This window comes from Lissotriton helveticus, chromosome 5_1 (genome assembly GCF_964261635.1).
Source record: "Lissotriton helveticus chromosome 5_1, aLisHel1.1, whole genome shotgun sequence".
NCBI lineage: Eukaryota > Metazoa > Chordata > Amphibia > Caudata > Salamandridae > Lissotriton > Lissotriton helveticus.
In genome coordinates this window covers 359,718,360-359,741,133 of record NC_136065.1, presented here as the reverse complement: position 1 = coordinate 359,741,133, position 22,774 = coordinate 359,718,360, and the positions used below count along the sequence as shown (strand labels likewise).

At 44.6% G+C, this 22,774-nt stretch overlaps 1 protein-coding gene across 1 annotated transcript in view; it reads left to right on the top strand.

Moving 5' to 3' along the window:
- The window catches only part of LOC144754551 (uncharacterized), a 484,785-nt gene that overhangs the window by 337,882 nt on the left and 124,129 nt on the right, over positions 1-22,774 (top strand). Inside the window, exons 17-20 of the mRNA XM_078642483.1 lie at positions 5,164-5,292; positions 6,374-6,505; positions 11,813-11,941; positions 19,394-19,522. Coding sequence (XP_078498609.1) covers positions 5,164-5,292; positions 6,374-6,505; positions 11,813-11,941; positions 19,394-19,522 — 519 coding nt within the window. The remainder of the gene's footprint in view (positions 1-5,163; positions 5,293-6,373; positions 6,506-11,812; positions 11,942-19,393; positions 19,523-22,774) is intronic.

Genomic DNA, 22,774 nt, shown 5'->3' with positions numbered 1-22,774 from the left:
GAATAACAAAAACGAGTGGCAACTTAGCCTTAAGCTCTGCCACTCGAACCCAGATCATTATATGTTTTATTGTGCTACCCTTGGAATCATGAAAATCATTTTGAATCCAAAAGAACAAGTTTTCATTGTAAGACTGGACACAGTAGTAAGAATCACTTACAATTAGAGTAGTAACACTTGGATCTGCGTACTCTAACGCCAGTAATAGAGCACGAAGCTCTGCCAATTGTGCGGTGCAATCGCCCAGGGGCATCGTGTGCACTTCCCTGGAAATGAACTCATCATTCAACATAGCACCGACCACAATGGCGCATGCGGAAACGTAGGCATGTTTAGAGCCATGCGCAACCTGCGCCGACCCATCAGTGTAAATGATGCAATGGAAGTCCTCCAAAGGTCGCATAGCCAGAGGAGCAGGATGAACGAATTCATACTGCAAGTACTCTTGCGACCGTAAGGAGGCGTCAAAAATAAACATGACATCCGTGGATGACAATGACGCAGCCCACTGAATCCACCGAGGGTGCAAAGCTTTTGAATTCGGTACACTGGCTTTCGTGACTGCCTCCAAGTGAGGACAGGGTGTTACCACTAGCATGCGTTTCCCTTGAGACAGTGCTCGTTCTTTTAGGATTGCCATCTGTACAGCAGTTAAAACCTTTTCCACTGTGGGAAACCGCATCTCAGCCGAAGTGTACAAGTGTGACTTGTAAGCAATAGGTACTGTGTCACCTTCATTAAAAGTGAGGTATGTGAAACCCACCGTCCCAGGAATTATTCTTATTACCAGGTTGGTGTGGTTATCACGAGTCAGTAAATATTTAGAAGCGAGCAGATCAGCCTGCAAGGATTGCAAAATGGCTGAATGCTCAGGCAGCCAGCATGATTTTGAGAAAGTTGGTTGTATCAAAGCATACAAAGGCTTGATACGCTGGGCATATTCCGGAATGTAAGTTCTGCCGAAATTCAAAAAGCCCAGTAAAGATTGTAATTTTTTCAGTGTTGTAGGAGCGCGCAATTGTGCGCACTTCTCTAAGAAGTGAGGAGCCAAACCTCTACCTTCATTGTTGAGCTCATAGCCCAAAAACAACACTGTGTGTTCAGCAATGTGCGATTTTGCAAAGTTAAATTTGTAACCCATGTCAGCGAAGTTGCAAATAACAGAATTTACACGACACAGATGCTCCCAAATATCGTCGTCTGTGAGATATATGTCATCCACATACGAAAAAGCATCAGGGTCGAGTGCCTCCAGAATAGAGACAATGCGAGCGGTAAATATACCAGGACTATTCTTATAGCCCATTGGAAGACGCCGGAATTGCTTTTGGACTCCAGCGCTCGTAAAACTGGTCCATTGGGAGCTAAAGCTGTCCAATCTGTGGGCATAAAAACCATTGGATATGTCAAGCGTTGTCTTGAAACGCTTACGCACGAGACTATCCACTAGGGCAGAGCCGTGGGTATTCTGTACAGCACAGTTACGGCAATGCGAGTTTAAATGCCGGTAATCCAAAACCAAACGATATGATCCGTCAGGTTTGTTCACAGTAAAAAAGGGGATTATGCATCGGTGACACACACGTTTCAATAACTCCCTGATATTCCAATTGTTCAAGGATTTCCGCGACGGAAGATTTAGCTTCACGCCGAATGGGATATTGAGGTTGAGGCTGCGGCTGAGACCGCAACGGAATTTCGTGGCAAGGCGACAATCTATCCCAACCACATTGGTTATGGTACAGAGCCGGCGCGAGAGCCCGAGCCCACTCTTCTGCAAAATGCTGCGCATGCTCTTTCGAGACAGTGTTCGCGAAACTGGGTAGGATCACCTCCTCCCCTCGCGGCGCCGCGAGCACAAAAGGTGGGGGCCAGTCAGCCTCCGAAAGTAAAATATCATATGTAGAAGACAGATTCTCCCAAAATACACCTTTAACGGTACGCTGTATGTCACCTTCAATTAACAGGACAATTTCATATAGTCTTTCAGGGGGAGCAAGTCTCGTATCCGCTGTTTCTATCACAACGTAGACATCAGTCGCTGTCACCCTCAGTAGTGGACGCAGCGCCTCTCTGACTATGGTTATCTCCGCCGCGCTGTCCAGCAAGGTCAGAGCCCACGTCAGATTCCGAAGCCGCGTTCTCACTATCTGTGGCATATCGATGCGCTGTTAAGGCTGCGACTTTCTTTTTCGCAAACTGCGGACGCCTAGGCGTAGAATCCTCCTGCTTCACTGCGCCGTCCGTCTGGCGGGACTGACCACGTCCTTGTTGGCCACCACGTCCACGTCCACCCCCTCCTCCTCCACCGGTCTTCGGGGCCGATGTTTCCTGAAAGGAACGAGGAGAGCGTTGATCAGAACCCTGAAATCGATCAGGTGATTTAATCATCGCGCGATCGCGCAAATCATAAACTTTTTCAGTCGGCGCAGGTGCTTGTACTGCAGGAAAAGAATCCTGAGTCTGTGTATTCTTCCTCCCCTGTGTCTGTTTCTTAGGCCAATTTTGTTTTTTAGACTTGGGGTGGACATCTGTCACTGCAGATTGTCCTTGAGGTTGTTTTTTCTCCTTTACTGGAAAATATTTCAGACCTCTACTTGTGCGGCCAATTGTCTTATAAGCCGCCACCACAATCTTTGCTAACTGGCGGGGTTTGTCGGCATCGGGCAGAGCAGCCAAAGCATTCGACACCTGAAAGTTAACTGCATCTCCTTTAACATTGGAGATAATGAGATCACTTACAATCTCAAAAGAACCACACAGGCGCATACCCAATTCAACCGCTGCCTCTGGACCGTGATCATTCTGAACACGTCTAATGATTTCAGGCAGGGCAGTCATAGACGGGGTGCCGAAGCACCTTGTATAAACTGCCGCAAATGTTTTTCCCCAGCTTTCACAGTCAACAAGTTCAGGAGTTATATCCTTCGGTAGAGTAATTGTTAACATTCTATGTTTATCAGCAGGAGTAGAATTCGGAAAAACCGCCTCCAGTTGATCAAACTTCTCTGCTAGCCAGAATGGGAAGTCATCGTTGTCAACTGGACGTGCACCAAAAACCGAATTAACCATCACTGGATTGAGACGCATTCCGCCTCGATCCACGGGAGCGGCCGCACCCCCCTGGGGACCACCAGGAAGATGTCGACCGATGTATTGCACTAAAGCACGAATCACGGAAATGGAAACTACATGTAGCCTGCGAATTTCTGCTAGGGTACAAGCCCCGTGATTCGGGTGCGGGGTAAAGCCACCCAACGCAGGCCAATTTGTACCTGGAATTGAGAGTGGACCTAACCTCGCAGTGGACAAAGAGTGGGGGAGGGCGCCATCAAACCAAACTCGATGCTGCCAATGATCAATAGGTATTTCCAATGCCCTGTACGGTGTATACTCAGCCGGGACAGCCGAGGCGGTGTAGGAGTGGAACAAACCAGAATTGGCGTCCACAGCCGGAAACGTAACCCAAGAGTAAAACAACTCATAAGGGAACGCCGGATCTGCACACACCACGAAAATCACAGCCATCCCATCTACGTCTGAAGATGGTTGCGTACCGCTACGCGACTATGCTGCGCAATAGCCACCGCCGCCATGACAACACTGGAAACAAGAACACACAAAGAATACTTTGCAGCACAACTGGGTAGTAACTCAAAGAAACCGTTTAAGAAAGAATCAAGCTTGAATAAAGACCTATTTCAAAAAATAGGTAGGTTTCACCGACACCCCGTTTTCCGGAAACGGATGTGAAGGGGTTAAGGCATGAACGATAAACTACTCGAGTGTCATGATATAAGACCACCGAAACCGTTGGGCGCCATGTTGCAGGGTTTCTGTACTCACACAGAACTGTGCACAGAGGAGTGGAACCTCGGCAAATTAGGGTGTCCCAAAACTTACCTTAGCAACCAACTCACCCCTTACCGAGCTAGCTACAGTGTCTCATTGGACATATCAAACTTCCAATGTTTAGACAAACCAGAACATGAACTTACAGTACCTCAGGGTACGTGGAACTCATGAACACTCTTTCGTTATATTATCATTACAAACCAGAACATGGAGTAAAGAAGACACATGTGCATTTGAAATGTTTATTTACTAATGCCGTCTTCTCAGGCGCAGTATCTTAGATAATACAAGTATACTTATTATCAGTAGCAAAATTATCAGCATAGTTACTAAGACATAAAAAGCGAATGGTGACAGCATGTTAACATGCTGTAATGAATAAGAGTTAACAACACTTATATCTCACCCTCCCTAACACATATATTATATTATTAGCTAAGAAGGTCTCTTTGGGTTGTTTTAGGGCGGGCCCATACCTTAGTGTCCTAGCATGAAGGAATCACATCAGCATACACCAGCTCTCTCTGCATGTGCACCGCATCAAGTGTGTTAACAATTCTCGTGCAAAGCAATATCAATCCCGCCTCAAGCCCAAGTTGGCAAAGGCTGCACTTGTGTTATGACTATGAAGGCGTGGAGATCAGACCTCATAACAATACCATATCGTGTTGCTCCTGAAACTTCAGCACTCTCCGTGCAGACATGGTTTATTAAACAAAACTGATATCAGAGCAATAACATATTATTCTCACATACACCACGGCAAATCACTAGGTTGAAAGCTAAGTCAACAATTAAGGGTCGTGTGCAGAAGTTGCAAGAAAGGAAAAATGGCGTTTAAATCTCAAATGTACCTATGCTAACTTAACACGATATAAGGATATATAGGAGCTATACAACAGTGATGCCAGTGACAGAACCAACACAACTACTAACCACCACACTCCTGCAAGTGTGATAATTCAAACTATTTCAGGCCTCCCAAAGCTATAAGAATGGCTTGGGCGGCAGGTATTAGTCATTTTTTATGTATATTGAATTAATAATGAACTTTTGTTTTGGTCATTTTGCAATTAGCCAGACAGCGCCACCTTGTGGCAGGCTGTCACAAGTGCAGGTGTTGACAAATAAGTGCTGGTGCCAAACACCGTAAACCACTGGCTCAAATTAAACACTGAACTACACCTGAAAGCGGTTAAGTTGGCTGTATACGTAGTTAGGTTCTCACAAAGGCTAGGTCTGCTTTGTGTGCAAAAGAAAGTTTTAAGCTGATGTTTGGATTGATGCTCCCTTGCTACTTCCCAACAGTGTGTCCAGCAGGATGGTTCGGGCACGGCTGTCAGATGCGATGCTCATGTCAGAACGACGGCCATTGCGATGCAGTGACAGGCGAATGCCGCTGCTCACCAGGCTGGAACGGATACAACTGCCGTAGAGGTACGCAACAGCACCCTGGGGTTCCAGGTTAGGCCTTCAAACAGCCATGTTCTCCTAGTCTTGCAGTAGCATCACAGACTGCACAGAAACTTTACGGAATTTAGCTACCTATCCCAAATGTTCCTAAATTAGGCAAGAATATTGGGGTGGCCTGTTAAATTCCTCTTCATTATGTCTCTCGTGGTAAACATTTACTGATGTAAAGTTTTCATTTTGGCACTGCTTTTACTTTCCATCGATAGCAGGCAGTCCTTGCTTTTTCAATTATTAATGTTTCGGTCAATATTTTTTGGAAGTTCCTACCAGTTACAAAAAAACCTACTAGATGGAGAAGTGCATTCTGGGAGGAATCCTTTACGTAAAGACTCTTTAACTTTATGTTGCGAGGTCCATATTCAGTCTGGGGCTGTCCTAGGACCTGAATAGAAACATTGTCCCTGGAATAGTAAATGCCTTATATTGAAGAAACTAGATGCTTTCTGGTACCTTATTTGTAATTTGAAATGATCCTATTACTCCCCCGCTCCCCCCCTCCCACTCAGCACCTTGAGTCCCTCACGAGTGAGTAGTCGCTCTTTATAAGAAACCTGATTGATTGATTGATTGAGTCTTCAGAAGACCCATACACAGTCAACTGCTGCAGGCGAGAAGGAATATATGTTCCCACGGCGAGCAGCTGGATTGCATATAGACCCAGACTTTTTACATGCTTATTAGCAGTTTGGAGCACAGGATCATGCTTGTGTACTTATTCAGAAGGAAATAGCAATGATCTTTTAAATAAATCATTTGAAATTAATACATTAACCCGATTTCAAATTAGATTTCTAGTGTCGGTGATGTAACATTTTAGTGAATAAGAGAGACTTGCCATACTGTACAAGTTAGCCTTCAGGGCTAAAAGGTGGTTGCATATGACTTTGAAGGCAGATATAAAATACATATATATTGTATGTATGTGCACATATATAAAATACATATATACTGAATATGTGTGCAGTTATTATTTTGCATAATTGAGGCTAATAAGCTCCAGTTTGTGCATGTTTGCATTTAACCATACATATCTGTTCTCTTTCAGCCTGTGATGCTGGCCGCTGGGGCGCGGATTGCATCAATATTTGCAACTGCAGTAACAGCGACGGGAGCTGCAATCCAGTGACCGGGCAGTGTGTCTGTGAGGCGGGATACAGTGGAATCCGCTGCGACCAGAGTAAGTACCTCTTGGAACATAGTTAGCTCCTCATGGACTGATTTTGATTAAATTGGCCAAGAAAAGAGCAACTTCAAAACAGAAGATTTTATTCCTTCGCCATGACATTAAGGAAAATAGTCTGTTATCAGGGTTATGGAGACATTTTTGAGGATGGTAGGATACAGTTTGTGCATAGTGAATTCAAGCAGTAAATTTTTTCCTAGTGAATTAATAACATGCAATCTTGAATGTTTTTGAGCTATTTCTTTGTTCCATGGAACAGACTTATACCTGCTGTTATGATTATTAATTTAGTTTTTGGTTACAAAATGACCTTTTACTTGACTGGGTGGATGACCACTTATCTTAATAACCAAGTGACACAGCTTCAATCACAAATGTAGAATGAAACGCACTGAAATATTATAACAATGACTGAGTGAAACAAAGGTGGCTATGCTAAACGCTTAGGGTAGTCCATAAAAATATCAAGTATCAAAAGAAAAACAAAGGGAAGTCCTTTCCAGTGGTGCTCACACGGTGACGGCACCCAGCCACCTGGGGTGCCAAATACTGTACTGTATACAGTCCAGAAAACTTGACCACAAAGCTCCGAAATACACACTCTGATGTATACTCCTTGATAAGAAAGTAAATGTATGAGCAGATCATTTTCAAAATCTTCAGTTTATTCGTATAAAAAATTATGTATTTGGCATGAAAAGTTTTCATCATGGAGGCAGCCGGTGCGTGTTTTGTCCACAGAAGATGTTCAAGGATAAAGCTAAACTAATATAGTGGATTGGTATACAAGAGAAATCCACTGCACTTGGTAGGTCCTTCCAACAAGAAGTCAATTTATGGTAGTCGCCGAGCAATCAAACCAATCCTCGAAACCGTATTGACAGCCATCCAATCTCAAATAAATACAGCTGTTGGCATCTTTGGGTCATTACTCGTGTCTGGCTTATCATGGTCCTGTGTGGATAAAGTGCCTGATTTGGTTGTAGACTATTTACATTTCCCATTTCACGATTACTGGTCGGCTTCTTTGGGGCATCACTGATTCAGGTATTTATTTGGGCTGGGATGGTCGTCAATACGGTTTTGAATTTAGTTTGACTGCTTGGTAACTACCATAAATTGACTTAACGTTGGTAGGACCTTCCAAGTGCAGCGGATTCTCCTGTATACCAGTCCACTATATTGATGATTGGGCATTGCTTTGGCCTTGACAAAGTCCTGTGGACGAAACACGTGTCTGCTGCCTCCATGGTGAAAACTATTCATGCCACATACAGAATTTTGATGCGAATAAACTGAAGAATTTGAGAATTATCTGTTCATACATTGACTTTCCTATCAAGGAGTCTACAGAAACAGCAGAGTGTGTCCTTAGGTGCTTTGTGGTCAACTGAAACATTTTAACAATTCCACCTGGAGTTGCCTCTCTGTTTTTGTTTTTTTGCCTGTTCAATTAATTTTACATTCATAATGTTGATCTTTGTTATATTGAAAAAGGGGTATGGCAAAAAGTATATGGATTCACCAAGCGAGGCACCATTTCTCATGTAAAAACTTTTCAAATAAGCCTTGGCAAAGACAATAGTTCTCGCCTTTATGGAAAATTGGCTCAGTCAATGGTTTTTAGCAATTAATTAAAGCTTTGAGGATGCTGTGCAGCATAGCCCTTGAGGACTGCAGGGCTTTGAGGATGCCCTGCAGTCCTGGAGAAGAATTAAAAAAAACCTATATGCAGCTGCCTGAATCTTTTTCTAGACTTGTGACCTCCTCAGCATGGACCTGGGTAACATGAGAGTTCTAGATTTCTCGTAGGACTGCGACAGGAGTGACTAGTTAAGTATAAAGTTTGGTCTTTTCTTGTGGAAGGTCTCATAGCATAAAAGTCATCCAATCTAGTTTTTTTCCCGTTAAATTGTGGCACTTGTAATCTTGAGAATTGTAGTCGAGAGTTTTTGGGATGTAAAAACTACAAGTACCAGGACGTAATATGCGCAAGAGGGCTGGACGACTAACTCTTACCTGGGACAACTTGAGATTTCTCAATTTGCCGTAAACAGTATGTCTTCTTTAAGACAGCCAAGCGCAAGAGTGTCATGACTGCACTCCGAGAGTGTGTTCAAAGCTTCTTATAGTTAATTTTCCCATAAATGGCTACATTTCGGCCATTGAGATACAATTCAGTGATAGACTAAATAATTTCATGACGGTCACACACATCAGCAATTTAAGTCCAAATATGATAATTATCAAAGCACACTAAAAAATGTGTTGAACACGAACACCAAAGGGGTAATGGATACTACAACATGAAATGGCAATTTCTATCCCACAGTGTGGCCTGTCTATTCCAAGAGCAGTTGACGTCTGGCTAACATGTTGCATTCTTTTGGCACAAGTTTACCTTCAGGCTCCCATCCCTATGAATCGTACATGTTTCGGCATTCAAATGCTAATTGCTTAATTAGTTGTCTGTTCAGTGCTTAATTTGTGAATGAAAGAGTGCCTGTGTCCAAATCCCTGCTCTGAAAACAGCAGCCGGTGCAATTAAATGTCTGTGCATGTAATACAAAGGCTGCGTAGTTCTAAATCCACCCCAGGCATCCACAAACAGAGACTCCCTGCCCCTTCAGCGCACTCTTGCAGGTTCCTCCTGTCTTCCTTTGTTATGGTTTCACCAAATTTCTCTTCCTCTGTCTTTCCTGTTGGTTTGTTTTTCTCTCTTTTGCTTTCGATAAATGTCTGATGCAGAAAAACAAGTGCTGGTCCCTAAAAATAAGTGCCGGTGTCCCCAATCGGCAACCACCGGCTCAAATTAAGCACTGTGTCTGTTTTTGCATTTAAGTTTGCGAAAACAGACGCATATTGCACAGGAATTCACGGCCCTCAGTGATATTGTAAATTATTATTCTTGGGGCCGGAGCCATCGAAAAATCCTTTCCAATGCGAATAGGTCAAGAAATCCTGTTCTATAGGTCATAAACAACAAGCAAAGAAAACTGTTAAACATGCTTTTCTGCGGGTAGTGTTAAGATTAAAAAAAGATTTTCACACACTTTGCTGGAAAACAAAATCACATTGGAACTGATAGATTTAACTGCGAGGTAGTTTAGCAACACATGAGGATTAAAAAGTTAAAATAACAGTGCTATGACAAGTCCCGCACTGGCTTGTTATAGCACTTTTTAGCTTACGGGTGGTTTGGAGGGGGCAACATAGACAACTGGAGAGAATAAGCAACAACACAACAGGGGGACAACCAACAACAACAAAACAGGAGAAGAAGAAAGAAAAAATACTAGATCCATCATAGCACTAGCAGCGAAAGGACACTAATCAAAATGAGTACTTGATCCATGCTCCAGACAAAAGAAGAGGAAGTGAAGTGGGCATGGGCTGCTGAATTAGGAGTCATAAAACAAGAGTGACAATTAAACCAACGATGGTAAGAAATGGGTTGACTTCAAGCCCTTATAGTAAACAATATCTCTCAACATACAGTATAACATTTCTGTCGGTGGTTGCAGGTGGTGGACACCAGCTCTAACCTCTCATTTTTGCAGAATGTGACTTATTTTTCAGTATCATACTTCGACCCAGAACAAGAGAGAGAAAGGCTCGCGGGGGAGTACGAACAAGGAAGTGAAAGACAGGAAAACAATACCAATTGGGAAAGCTGGAAGAAAGAGGGATGTGGTAGAATAAAAACTAAACAGCTTTGGTATTTTGCAACCCCAGTATTCACCGGCACCGATGGCTGGCTGCTAAACATTGCGCTTCTGCACTATTTTTGGTTTTTTTCAATTGCACTTGTGAGTTAAATCTTCTTCTTTCTCACTTGACATATTAAAGCAAAACTATAGTTACCAATAAGGAGCCTGTAGCAACAAAGAGATTAGATGGGAACATCGGAAGTGTGGTGTTCCTATCTAAAGACTTTGTTTCTACCAGCACCTTGTAGGTAACTATAGTTTTGCTTTAATATTTCAAAGAAGAAAGAAGAAGATTTCAGTTAAAATATGAATAGGGCTCCCGGTTTTGTGGTATTTATTTTCTAAACATTTCCGTCTGTATTTAGCCATATTTATTTTTTGGCATTTTTATCTGTATTTATCCATATTTATTTAGTGTTTTGCAGATTAAGGAAGTTGTAAAACTGTACATTTCCATATTTATTTAACTGATAGACATGCAGTCATTCTTTGATGTCTGTCGTGTCTTAGCTATTTAAGCTGCCAAATATCACATAACAATACATCCACTGGTAAATATTAGCATTATAACACAAATGTATGTTGACATATACCCTTATTTTAAAAAATGTCATCCTGTTTTTTAACTTCCCCTGCAGTCCATCTGCTCAGCTGTTGGGCTATAATTCATGATAGATAGCACCGAGGGTCACTTAAAAGAAGCCCAGTTTTCCCTATTTATCCACTTTTAACAATAAATGCAGACAGAAAACATGTTGCTTTCTGTCTGTATTTATCTGTAAAAATCCATAAAAACTGAAAACCGGGGACCTTAAATATGAAGCAGTAGGCAGGGATTTATTAAATGATGCATTGATAACACTATGGGCTTGATTGAAAGTTTTTCAGACAGGGTACTCTGTTGCAAATGCGAAGGAGCACCCTGTCCATGAAACTGACGTTCAACACATTCTATTTAGAGTAGGGTGGACCATAAGTATTCTGTAACAGAGCCCTCATTGGCTCTCTTGACGGAATACCTTCTACGATAAACCAACAGAGTAGTGTCCGTTGGAGGTAGGGCCTTACACTGTCTGCGCTATTTAGGGTGGGCTGTGGGGAAAAAAAACCTCAGTCAGAAAAAACATAAAACAATAACCTCCCAGAATGTGGGGACATTAGATTGTTTGTTTTTCAAAAACAAACTCCCGATTGTTTTTAAAAACAAAAAAGTTTGATGACTGACCATCTTGACCATCAGTACCATTCATCAAACTTTTCATGCATTGACAGGATCCATCATTATGGATGTCTGTAACCGAAGCAATTGCTTTTTTGAGGGTCTTTGTCATCAGTCAATCATGTAACTTGGTTTCAAAGGCTGGCTTGAAAGGTCTTACACCGGGAGCAAAATTGCAGTGTTGGTCGTCAATACCACAGTTGCGGCATAGACAGTATTATAAAACACATAGAGCAGCCCCAACTCAACAGACTATATTTAACCAAACATAGTTTCTTTGGCATGATAGACATCCATTAACTAGAGCCGACATGATTTAAAAAAACAAGAACAATGATGGAACCTTTAATTTTTCTCTCATCTATTTTTCAGGGTGTCCAGCAGGATGGTTTGGGCCCAACTGCAGGAACCGCTGCCAGTGCGATAACGGGGCGGCTTGTGATCATGTGAGCGGAGCCTGCACGTGCACGGCAGGGTGGAGAGGGTCTTTCTGCGAGCGATGTGAGTACTAACATGATCTGCAATGATTTTGACACAGGCTCATCTTTATGTGGGTTGTCATTATAGTAATAAGCTGTCTGGGTTTATCTTCTGGTAGGAACATGCTGGAAGAGGTAAGTGGCCCTATTGTCAGCAACATTCTCAGCAGTCATTCCGATTTCTGAACAGCAATAGCTTTTGCGATGTAATCCATGTTTCAATTGATTTTTTTATTTTATTTGTATTTTTTATTTCTCTATTTCAAAACAGCAATGTGTAACATAATACCCTAGCAATGTATAAGAGATAAATAAAACAATGCATTCAGGGGCATCATGAGCTCCCGCTTTAGCAGCTTGAGCGGGGAGGTGGCAGTTCTGATTAACATAAAACATTAAACATTTTGCTTTAAGCTCCTTTTCCTATGATCGGTGAGTGATGGTTGCGAAAGAGAAGCTTCTACATACCACTGTGATAGGATAGTAAGATGCAGCTGTGGGGCAGAGGAGCAAATGAAAAGAGGTCATAAAAGGGATGGAGGTAGTGGTCAGCCAATCAATCAATCATTGAATTCAAGACGCTGAGGGGGGGGGCTGCTACTGCTCGAAGAGCCAGGTCTTGAGGAGCTTCCTGAAGGTGAGTAGGTCCTGGGTCTGCCGCAGATGGGTGGGGAGGGTGTTCCAGGTCTTGGCGGCGAGGAAGGAGAAGGATCTGCCGCCGGTGGTTGTTCGTTGGATGCGCGGGACGGTGGCGAGGGCGAGGCTTGCAGAGCGGAGTTGGCGGGCGGGGGTGTAGAAGTTGAGTCTGTTGTTCAGGTAAGCTGGTCCGGTTTTGTGAAGTGCTTTGTGTGCGTGGGTGAGGAGCTTGAAGGTGATCCTCTTGTTGACGGGGAGCCAGTGCAGGTCTCTAAGGTGGGAGGTGATGTGGCTGCGTCGAGGGATATTAAGGATGAGGCGGGCGGAGGCGTTCTGGATGCATTGCAACCATTGTAGGTGTTTGTTCGGGGTTCCTGCGTAGAGTGCGTTGCCGTAGTCCAGCCTGCTGCTGACGAGGGCTTGGGTCACCGTTCTTCTGGTGTCTGTCGGGATCCACTTGTAGATCCTGCGAAGCATACGGAGGGTGTTGTAGCAGGAGGAGGAGACGGCGTTGACCTGCTTCGACATGGAGAGGGAGGTGTCGAGGATGAATCCTAGGTTGCGTGCATGGTTCGTGGGTGTTGGCGCTGTTCCCAGTGAGGTCGGCCACCAGGAGTTGTCCCAGGCGGAGGGGGTGGGGCCGAGGATGAGGACTTCCGTCTTGCCCGAGTTCAGTTTCAGGCGGCTGCTCCTCATCCACTCGGTGACGGCCTTCATTCCCTTGTGGAGGTCGGTTTTGGCGGTGTGCGTGTCCTTGGCGAGGGAGAAGATGAGCTGGGTGTCGTCGGCATAGGAGATGATTTCCAGGTCGTGCTGTCGGGCTACTTGTGCAAGGGGGTCATGTAGACGTTGAACAGGGTCGGGCTGAGGGATGAGCCCTGGGGTACGCCGCAGATGATGTCAGTGACTTCGGATCGGAAGGGTGGGAGGCGGACTCTCTGGGTTCTGTCAGAGAGGAAGGACGTGGTCCAGTCCAGGGCCTTCTCCTGGATGCTTCTTGAAGGCGTGTTCTTAGTGTGCGGTGACAGACCGTGTCGAAGGTGGCTGACAGGTCCAGGAGGATGAGGGCTGAGGTTTCACTGTTGTCTAGTTGGTGCCGGATGTCGTCTGTGGCGTCGATGAGGGCTGTCTCGGTGCTGTGGTTTCGTCTGACATCTGACTGCGATGGGTCTAGGATGTTGTTTTCCTCGAGGTGGCGGGTCAGCTGCATGTTGGTGATTTTCTCGATGACCTCCGCCGGGAAGGGGAGCAGGGAGATGGGCCGGAAGTTCTTGAGGTCCTTGGGGTCCGCCTTGGGCTTCTTGAGGAGGGCGTTGATTTTGGCGTGCTTCCAGATTTCCTGTGAATGTCGCTGTGTAGTGGTGACACAAAAGTGGAATGATGGTGAGATGGATAAATAGATGGATGGATGCAGAGATATTTGAGCAGTGGATGGAGAGAAGGAATGAGGGAGAGAGTGGCTAAAGTGAAGAGCAGATAAATGGGGAGAATGAATGGAGGAGAGTGGTTGAAGAGAGCATTGAATGGACCAAGAGAAGAGTGGATTGATTAAAAAAGGAAGGAAAGATGGTTGGATGTTCGGATCAATGAATGTATGGATGGAGGGAAGGGCGAACAGCAGCGTGTATGTATGGGTAGATGGAGAAAGGTAGAAAGGGAAAATACATAAAGAGAGATGCAGAGAAGGAAAGGTGGATGAAAGATGATGGGAGAGGATGTGGTCTCAAGGCTAGACTGCTGACCTTGGAGCTGAGAAACCAAGGTTCGAGCCTCGGGGTCGACTCCACATCCTGTGATTCTGGGCAAATCACTTAATCTCTCCGTGCCTACCAAAATATATATATATAATTAACGTGTCCTTGTGTAACGTAACATGTTCTCATTTAAAGCGCTCTAATACGTTTGGGTCGAGTTCGCACTATAAAAATCTGCAAGAAAAAAAAGAGGGATAATGCGATCGAAAGATGGAAGAGTGGATAAAGGGCAGAATGAAATATGAAAAGAGGAAGGAAATAGGAATAAAAGGCTGAATGAAGGTTGGAGGGCTGGAAGAACGTTTCAGAATTCCGTCACAGGGAGCAATCTCCTGAATGACTGCTGGACTTGTCGGTGCGTTCCCCTCTTATTGTCATTTGAGATATGGTTCAAAGTGGACACAGACCTCAACTCAGATACAAGTTGATCTTGCTGAGATGTTTAGTGATCCGGATGGATCTGGTCTGAACCATTCTAAGCTATTGAATGAATAAGCAAAGGTGGGCCAGACAAACCAGATTACAATATTGCGCAGAAGCCTGGTGTGGGGACTAGCCGGGCAGCAACCGCAAGTTAGGGGTTTTCTGCTTTGAGTGCAGTTCACACCTCTATCAGAGAGAATTATGTCCAGAATTTGTAAAGCACGAACAATTACCCGAAGGTGTCAAGGCGCTGGGGGCCGTCGGGAAGATTAAGCAAGCTAATGTTTCAGAGGAGTTGTCTGACCAGCATGTTCTTTACTTCCAGGGCTGGTTTCCCATAGCAAGAGGCTTATTAAGAGTTTTTAATTTGGGACTCCTCAAATTCTCAGATATCCTTCAACATCATTAGAGCACCATTATGCCGTTCGAAAGCGTTACACTTCCCACATATTACTTGCACTATTTCATATCAGGGCATTCACCAGGCTCCATAAAAAGAAGGCATAGGATAACATATTTGTGCAATATGCATAAGCATCATGACTCAGCTTGTCAAGTAGCACTAAAAAACTAGATATCTTTCTATACCCCTTGCTCTATTTAAGTCCTAATTGAGATTGTTTTCATGTGTGTATTTTAAATAAAAAAGAAGCAGAAATATGCAAGGTAATAAAAATAAGTAATCCGAAAATCACCAGACCATATCAGCACTACCTAGTCAGAAAGAATGGAGAGACTGTCCAGAATCATCATAGAGCAACAATGCTGCCCAATATTATAAAAATAGCTAATCTTCCCTAAATCATCAGACGTAGGATATGCACCCAAAATGGTCCAGACAGAACTGCTTCCTAATTTCATCAGCTAATTGCTGGACAGCCCAAAATCATCAAATTAGTCGCAGTGCTCTTCAAAATGATCAACCACTAGCTTGGGTGCTTTGAATCATCATTTACCGGGATGAATAAAAATAGTAGTACACCTTAATTGCAAAATAAAGAAGAAATCCAAGAACATCAAGCATGTTTAAAAATACATAATGCATTATTTAATTTAGAGTTGCAAAAAGCAATTAAATTAGCACCACTACCGTAAAGCCATTACAAATTAATTGGAATATCCAAAAATGTCAAATATTACAAAGGCTACGTATAATCACAAAGACGCAGGAGGGCTAAAACAAAATTATTCAGGGGCGACTCCTCCATTATGGTGGAGGGGTTTCACCCCCCTCCCGCACTCCCCACCCCCCACCAACAGATGCACATCTGAGAAAAATAAAATGATAATAAAACAGGTGTATTATAATTTTATTTTTCTTCATTGAGCCGTCTTGGGAGCGGGGTCATCCATCGTGACAACTGACGAGGGACACAGAGGAATGGTGGACACTGCTGTCAGTGTGCATGTTGGTTTAGCCGACCGTCTTAGGATGGCCAAACCGTCATGCGCACTGGGCTGTCTACAACACGAGCTGCATTTCGGGGTTGGAGACAGCAGGCACAGGCTCCCAGTCTCTCTGCGAGTGTGAATCCAAGGCGGTCAGGCCAATCCCGGCGCTTCTCTCATGCTGCCAGCAGCATGAGAGCAGCATCTGGATTGGCTGTAGGGGAGTCAGCATGTGCGGCAATGGAGCTGGAAGAGCAGCGAGGAGGCAGGTGAGTTTTTTTTTTGTTGGTATTGTTACTGTTCACTTCCTCCAATGAGCTGCCGCTCTCATGTGCTGCCCTCCACCACACTGCCCCCCCATACTGCTCAACCATATTTCCCTGACACAGGCCGCTACTGAAATTATCAAAAGCGTAGAGTGATAAAGAGTCATCAGACATGGCAGAGATACCCAAAGGCCCCAAAAGAACAGTGCACCTAAAACAATCATGACAAAAGTCAGAGTGCACAAAGTCTTCCAAATAGAATCACTGCCCAAAACATCGAAGTGCAGCAGATGTTCTGAAAATAACAAAAATAAGTCTAGTTATCCAGAGTCTTTTAGGACATAGCTATCACATATAACACAGATATGACATGCTACATAGATGTAACAAACTACACAAAACACATTAAAGCTACCGGAAATCGCCATAAACAGCGGTGTTGCTGAAAGTTTATTGTAAAAGATTGAACGTTATCACAAATTATCCATAATAACAGTTAAACCCCAAATTCATCAGCATAAAGAAGGATTAACAAACACTATCAAACACCAGCAGCTCCTCACATGATAATCAAATGGAGCAGGAATATTAAAAAATTACTAAAAACTTTCAACAAGGGCTACTTTTTTATTTTTACTTATATCTATTTTAACTTTTTATGCATTTTCTAGAATCCATTTTCTGGTTTTTTTATTGTATTTTTTATACCAAAACCCCCTTGTCCCAGAAATATTTTGAACCATTGGTATCCTCAAAGCTACCTTAGCACCAGGTTCCACGTGCCCGATTCCCCTTAAGATCACATTGCTTCAGTTCCCTGTAGGAATTGCTCCTGGAAAACAGAATGCCTGCTCTCGACAGCCTTTTTAAACGTGGAAGATGCTCCAGTACTGAAGGAGCTGTGTCTCTCCCATAGGGCAGAGTCCATCTTTTAAAGATTAACTATTTACTGTAAGCATGTGTACTTTGTTTTAAGTTTAATTTACATTTCTATACATTGTTTATAGGGTCTAATTTTGTTCAGGTGGAGGTGTGAGGTTGGAAAAATAAAAAAAGCTTATTGCTTCTCCCTCCCCCACACTAGAGAAAAGATTAACAGAGCCCAAACCCCACACCCTCCTAGCTTGGCTCCTAAGCACCCAGTCCCCGAAAAGGTTATGCTGTACACATGCTCTGTGTATTCTCTGGCAAGGATTAGTGCATTCTCTTGCATGAATTCCCTAATACTGTTGATTGTATTTTGATTGTATTTTGCTTGGTGTATCCTCTTTAAGTGTTTTCTGTTTATTGTATTCTCTGGCACTGGTTAGTGTATTGTCTCTTGCATATTCTGCTTGGTGTATTTTCTCCCACATAATTAAGTGTATTATGCTGAGTGTACTCTCTGGCAGAGTTCAGCATATTTTTCTTGAATGTTTTCTCTAGCACAGGATGGCATTTGCTTTGAGTTATTAGGCAGTATTTCTACTCCAGTTGTGGGTAATTCATGACAGAGTTGTGTCTATTCTCTGATGTGTTCGGCATGTTTTCTGGCACACTCAGCCTGTACTCTCTGGCACAGTTGGCTTTTACTTTCAGGCACAGTTGAACATTTATTGTCCCTAAGCACCCTTAAAGTGGCAGCCTCATTCGGCAGCACACATATGCATGTATACAAAGATTGTACCCGGAACACACTCACAATATCAATGCATGCCTATACGTAATTGAATTCTCAATGCTAGTTTTGTCTTTTTAATAGATGGTTCGCACAGAATTGTTTAGCCTCATCATTATTACATTTAATGTCAAGTGCTTAACTGGAAGGAAAAGTGAATTGTTTCAGTAAAAAATATGTCACCAATTGGTCCCATCAAGCAAATAATTAAAACCCATAAATCTAAGATCACAGGGGCATATTATCAAGAAGGGTGTTAAAATTATCGCCGCTTTTAAAGCGGCGATAATGGGTTTGATAATATGCCCTTGAGAATTCCCATAGCAGCCCAGGTTCACACCAGAACCTGGACTGCTATGGGAATTCACAAGGGTATATTATCAGGCCCCTTATTGCCGCTTTATCGGCAGTTTCCTGCCGCTAAAGCGGCGATAATTTTAACGCCCTTTCTTGATAATATGCCCCACAGTTCTATATCTAGACAAGGACCTTTGCAAATACCTCCCTCCCTCTGAGGGGTCTACAACCTTTACACCGCGGTCAAAACACCGCGGTGCCATTATGACGCGTCTTTTACAACGCAAGTCGTGGCGACTTGCGCAGGAGGGCGCTCTAGACTAAGGAATAGTAGATTTACTATTCCAACACCTTCCCTACTGTACGTAGGCTGGAGTTGGAATAGTAAATCTTACTATTCCTAAGTCCAGCACCCTACAGCGCAAGTCGTGGTAACGACTTGCGTTGTAAAAGATGCGTGATGTACCGCGATCATTTTGATCGCGTTGTAACATCGTACATCCACCCACAGGTATGGTGGATGCACTGAAGGCAGGACTGAATGTCGAGCGGGCACCATATTTCACCTGCTCTGAATTCATATTTTTTTCACACAAACTCCCAAAGGAAAAAGGGTTCTCCCTGTATCTAAGAGCACATTTTCCCTGCAGTTTTCCAGACAGTGAAAATAAGTAACTCCTGTCACGCCTAAAATAGGGTGGTGCAACCATCACTGTGACCTGGTGAACAGGCTGGCAGGCAAAGGACTTCCATCGGCGGAGCCAATTGAGGCTCCTGAACTCTGCAAGTCCCCCACCTCAAAATGGTGGAGGGGGAGCAGGAGGTTGGCAGCAGGGTGGCCTGCAGAGCATCTAACATTTGCTGGTAGTTTACCCACATGCAACTATCTCTAAGTAATGGCCATAATCTGTCTGTCTCTTTGGATTGTGCTGTCACTTCTGGGCTAAAGTAGCTAAAGGAAAAGTATTTGTATTATCTCTCCATTGTTTTGATGTTGCTAGGGTTGTGCTTGTTCATTTGCTAATTCTGAATCTGTATTGCTCTTTCCACAGCCTGTCCTGAAGGCTTCTTTGGCATTGAATGTGGGAAACCCTGTGGCTGCATGAATGGTGCTCGATGTGACCATGTAACCGGGGCTTGCGTCTGTCCTCCTGGTTGGCTAGGCGTCCGTTGCAATGAGAGTAAGTGACCATCCATCTTTACCTTGATTTCAATTAGTTAATGTGTGCTATGTACCATGAGCTGTATCACTACCAAGCGTGAGGGGAAAACTAGTGCTTTTTCTATATACCCCATCCTTCACTGTATCATGTAATATTGCATGAAAACAACCATTTTTAGGGCTCGGCCTACGTCACGCCTGCGTAAGCAGGGGGGCGGAGCTCCGAACTCCTATTGTTAAGGGGTTTCTGACTCGTGCAGGAAAAATTCCTTAGTACGCGAGATTTTTCAGTCCTTTTAGTTCCAATCTGAATGGTAATTGGTCCTCGCTGTGCCGTGTTTATAGTAGTCGTAATGCAATAGGCCATATATTTTACTCGTGGGGCACTTCCTGCATATCGTCTGCGGTTATGCGCAGGACCGTCCATACCTTTTAATTAGGAGCTGTCAGAGAGCCGCTGTAATGGAATCCAGATGCTCTGGGCGCGTTCACCATTCTGCAGTGCGTTTGGAGGGCGCGCGTTTGTGTGCATCGTTTCATGTGTAAGTGTATACGGTATGGGCTACGGTATGGCAGAACACAATTTGATTTGTTATCAATTTTCACCTTTTGCAAATAAATGAAGGGTCTAGTGTTTTGACAACTCGTATAGAAGTAACCGTGTTTATGTATACATTTCTGGCAGAAGGCTAAAACGTGCAAACTGTCAGTCCTCTCTGGAAGCTTTTCCAAAATATGATTTTACAAAGAGGCAAATCAGCATCCGGCCATATCAGCAGTCGTGCATAAAATAAAATTCAAAATGCAGCAGGAAAGCCACTCGTTCAGTACGGGGGAGAGATTAAATAAATGTTACTTGACTTTTCATCTACAGTGGCAGTTCCTTTACACAATAGCAAATTACAACTTGAGTAGGCAGCGGGAGTGAAGAAACAGTAAGTGGAGCTTGTGCAGTGGTAGTGTTGCTTAGCTATGATTGTGCAGCAGGTGCAGTGGCACCAGTGTGTGGCGTGGTTACCATTCGTGGAGCAGGTGAGGTGTTATCAGTGTTACTTAGCTATGAATGCGCAGCAGGTGCAGTGGCACCAGTGTGGTGTAGCTATCATTGGTGCAGCATGTGCAGTGGTACCGGTGAGTGGTAGCTACCATTGGTGGAGCTGGTGCAGTGGTAGTGTTGCTTAGCTATGATTGTGCAGCAGGTGCAGTGGCACCAGTGTGGCATAGCTATCATTGGTGCAGCATGTGCAGTGGTACCGGTGAGTGGTAGCTACCATTGGTGGAGCAGGTGCAGTGGTAGTGTTGCTTAGCTATGATTGTGCAGCAGGTGCAGTGGCACCAGTGTGTGGCGTAGTTACCATTCGTGGAGCAGGTGAGGTGTTATCAGTGTTATTTAGCTATGAATGCGCAGCAGGTGCAGTGGCACCAGTGTGGCGTAGCTATCATTGGTGCAGCATGTGCAGTGGTACCGGTGAGTGGTAGCTACCATTGGTGGAGCTGGTGCAGTGGTAGTGTTGCTTAGCTATGATGGTGCAGCAGGTGCCATGGCACCAATAGTCTACGCCACACTGGTGCCACTGCCCTGCTGCACAATCATAGCTAAGTAACACTGATAACACTACACCTGCTACACAACGCCAGTGTGGCGTAGCTATCATTGGTGCAGCATGTGCAGTGGTACCGGTGAGTGGTAGCTACCATTGGTGGAGCTGGTGCAGTGGTAGTGTTGCTTAGCTATGAATGTGCAGCAGGTGCAGTGGCACCAGTGTGTGGCGTAGTTACCATTCGTGGAGCAGGTGAGGTGTTATCAGTGTTACTTAGCTATGATTGCACAGCAGGTGTAGTACCACCAGTGTGGCGTAGTTACCATTGTGCAGTAGGTGCAGTGGCACCAGTGTGACACAGCACCATAGGTGGAGCAGTTGCAGTGGTAGTATTGCTTAGCTATTATTGTGCAGCAGGTGCAGTGGCACCAGTGTGTGGTAGATGGCGTTGTGTAGCAGGTGTAGTGTTATCAGTGTTACTTAGCTATGATTGTGCAGCAGGTGCAGTGGCACCAGTGTGGCGTAGCTATCATTGGTGCAGCATGTGCAGTGGTACCGGTGAGTGGTAGCTACCATTGGTGGAGCAGGTGCAGTGGTAGTGTTGCTTAGCTATGATTGTGCAGCAGGTGCAGTGGCACCAGTGTGTGGCGTAGTTACCATTCTTGTAGCAGGTGAGGTGTTATCAGTGTTACTTAGCTATGATTGCGCAGCAGGTGTTGTACCACCAGTGTGGCGTAGCTACCATTGTGCAGTAGGTGCAGTGGCACCAGTGTGGCATAGCATTATAGGTGGAGAAGTTGCAGTGGTAGTGTTGCTTAGATATTATTGTGCAGCAGGTGCAGTGGCACAAGTGTGTGGTAGATGGCGTTGTGTAGCAGGTGTAGTGTTATCAGTGTTACTTAGCTATGATTGTGCAGCAGGGCAGTGGCACCAGTGTGGCGTAGACTATTGGTGCAGCATGTGCAGTGTTACCGGTGAGTGGTAGCTACCATTGGTGGAGCAGGTGCAGTGGTAATGTTGCTTAGCTATGATTGTGCAGCAGGTGCAGTGGCACCAGTGTGTGGCGTAGTTACCATTCGTGGAGCAGGTGAGGTGTTATCAGTGTTACTTAGCTATGAATGCGCAGCAGGTGCAGTGGCACCAGTGTGGCATACCTATCATTGGTGCAGCATGTGCAGTGGTACCGGTGAGTGGTAGCTACCATTGGTGGAGCTGGTGCAGTGGTAGTGTTGCCTAGCTATGATTGTGCAGCAGGTGCAGTGGCACCAGTGTGGCGTAGGTATCATTGGTGCAGCATGTGCAGTGGTACCGGTGAGTGGTAGGTACCATTGGTGGAGCTGGTGCAGTGGTAGTGTTGCTTACCTATGATTGTGCAGCAGGTGCAGTGGCACCAGTGTGGCGTAGCTATCATTGGTGCAGCATGTGCAGTGGTACCGGTGATTGGTAGCTACCATTGGTGGAGCTGGTGCAGTGGTAGTGTTGCTTAGCTATGATTGTGCAGCAGGTGCAGTGGCACCAGTGTGTGGCGTAGTTACCATTCGTGGAGCAGGTGAGGTGTTATCAGTGTTACTTAGCTATGAATGCGCAGCAGGTGCAGTGGCACCAGTGTGGCATACCTATCATTGGTGCAGCATGTGCAGTGGTACCGGTGAGTGGTAGCTACCATTGGTGGAGCTGGTGCAGTGGTAGTGTTGCCTAGCTATGATTGTGCAGCAGGTGCAGTGGCACCA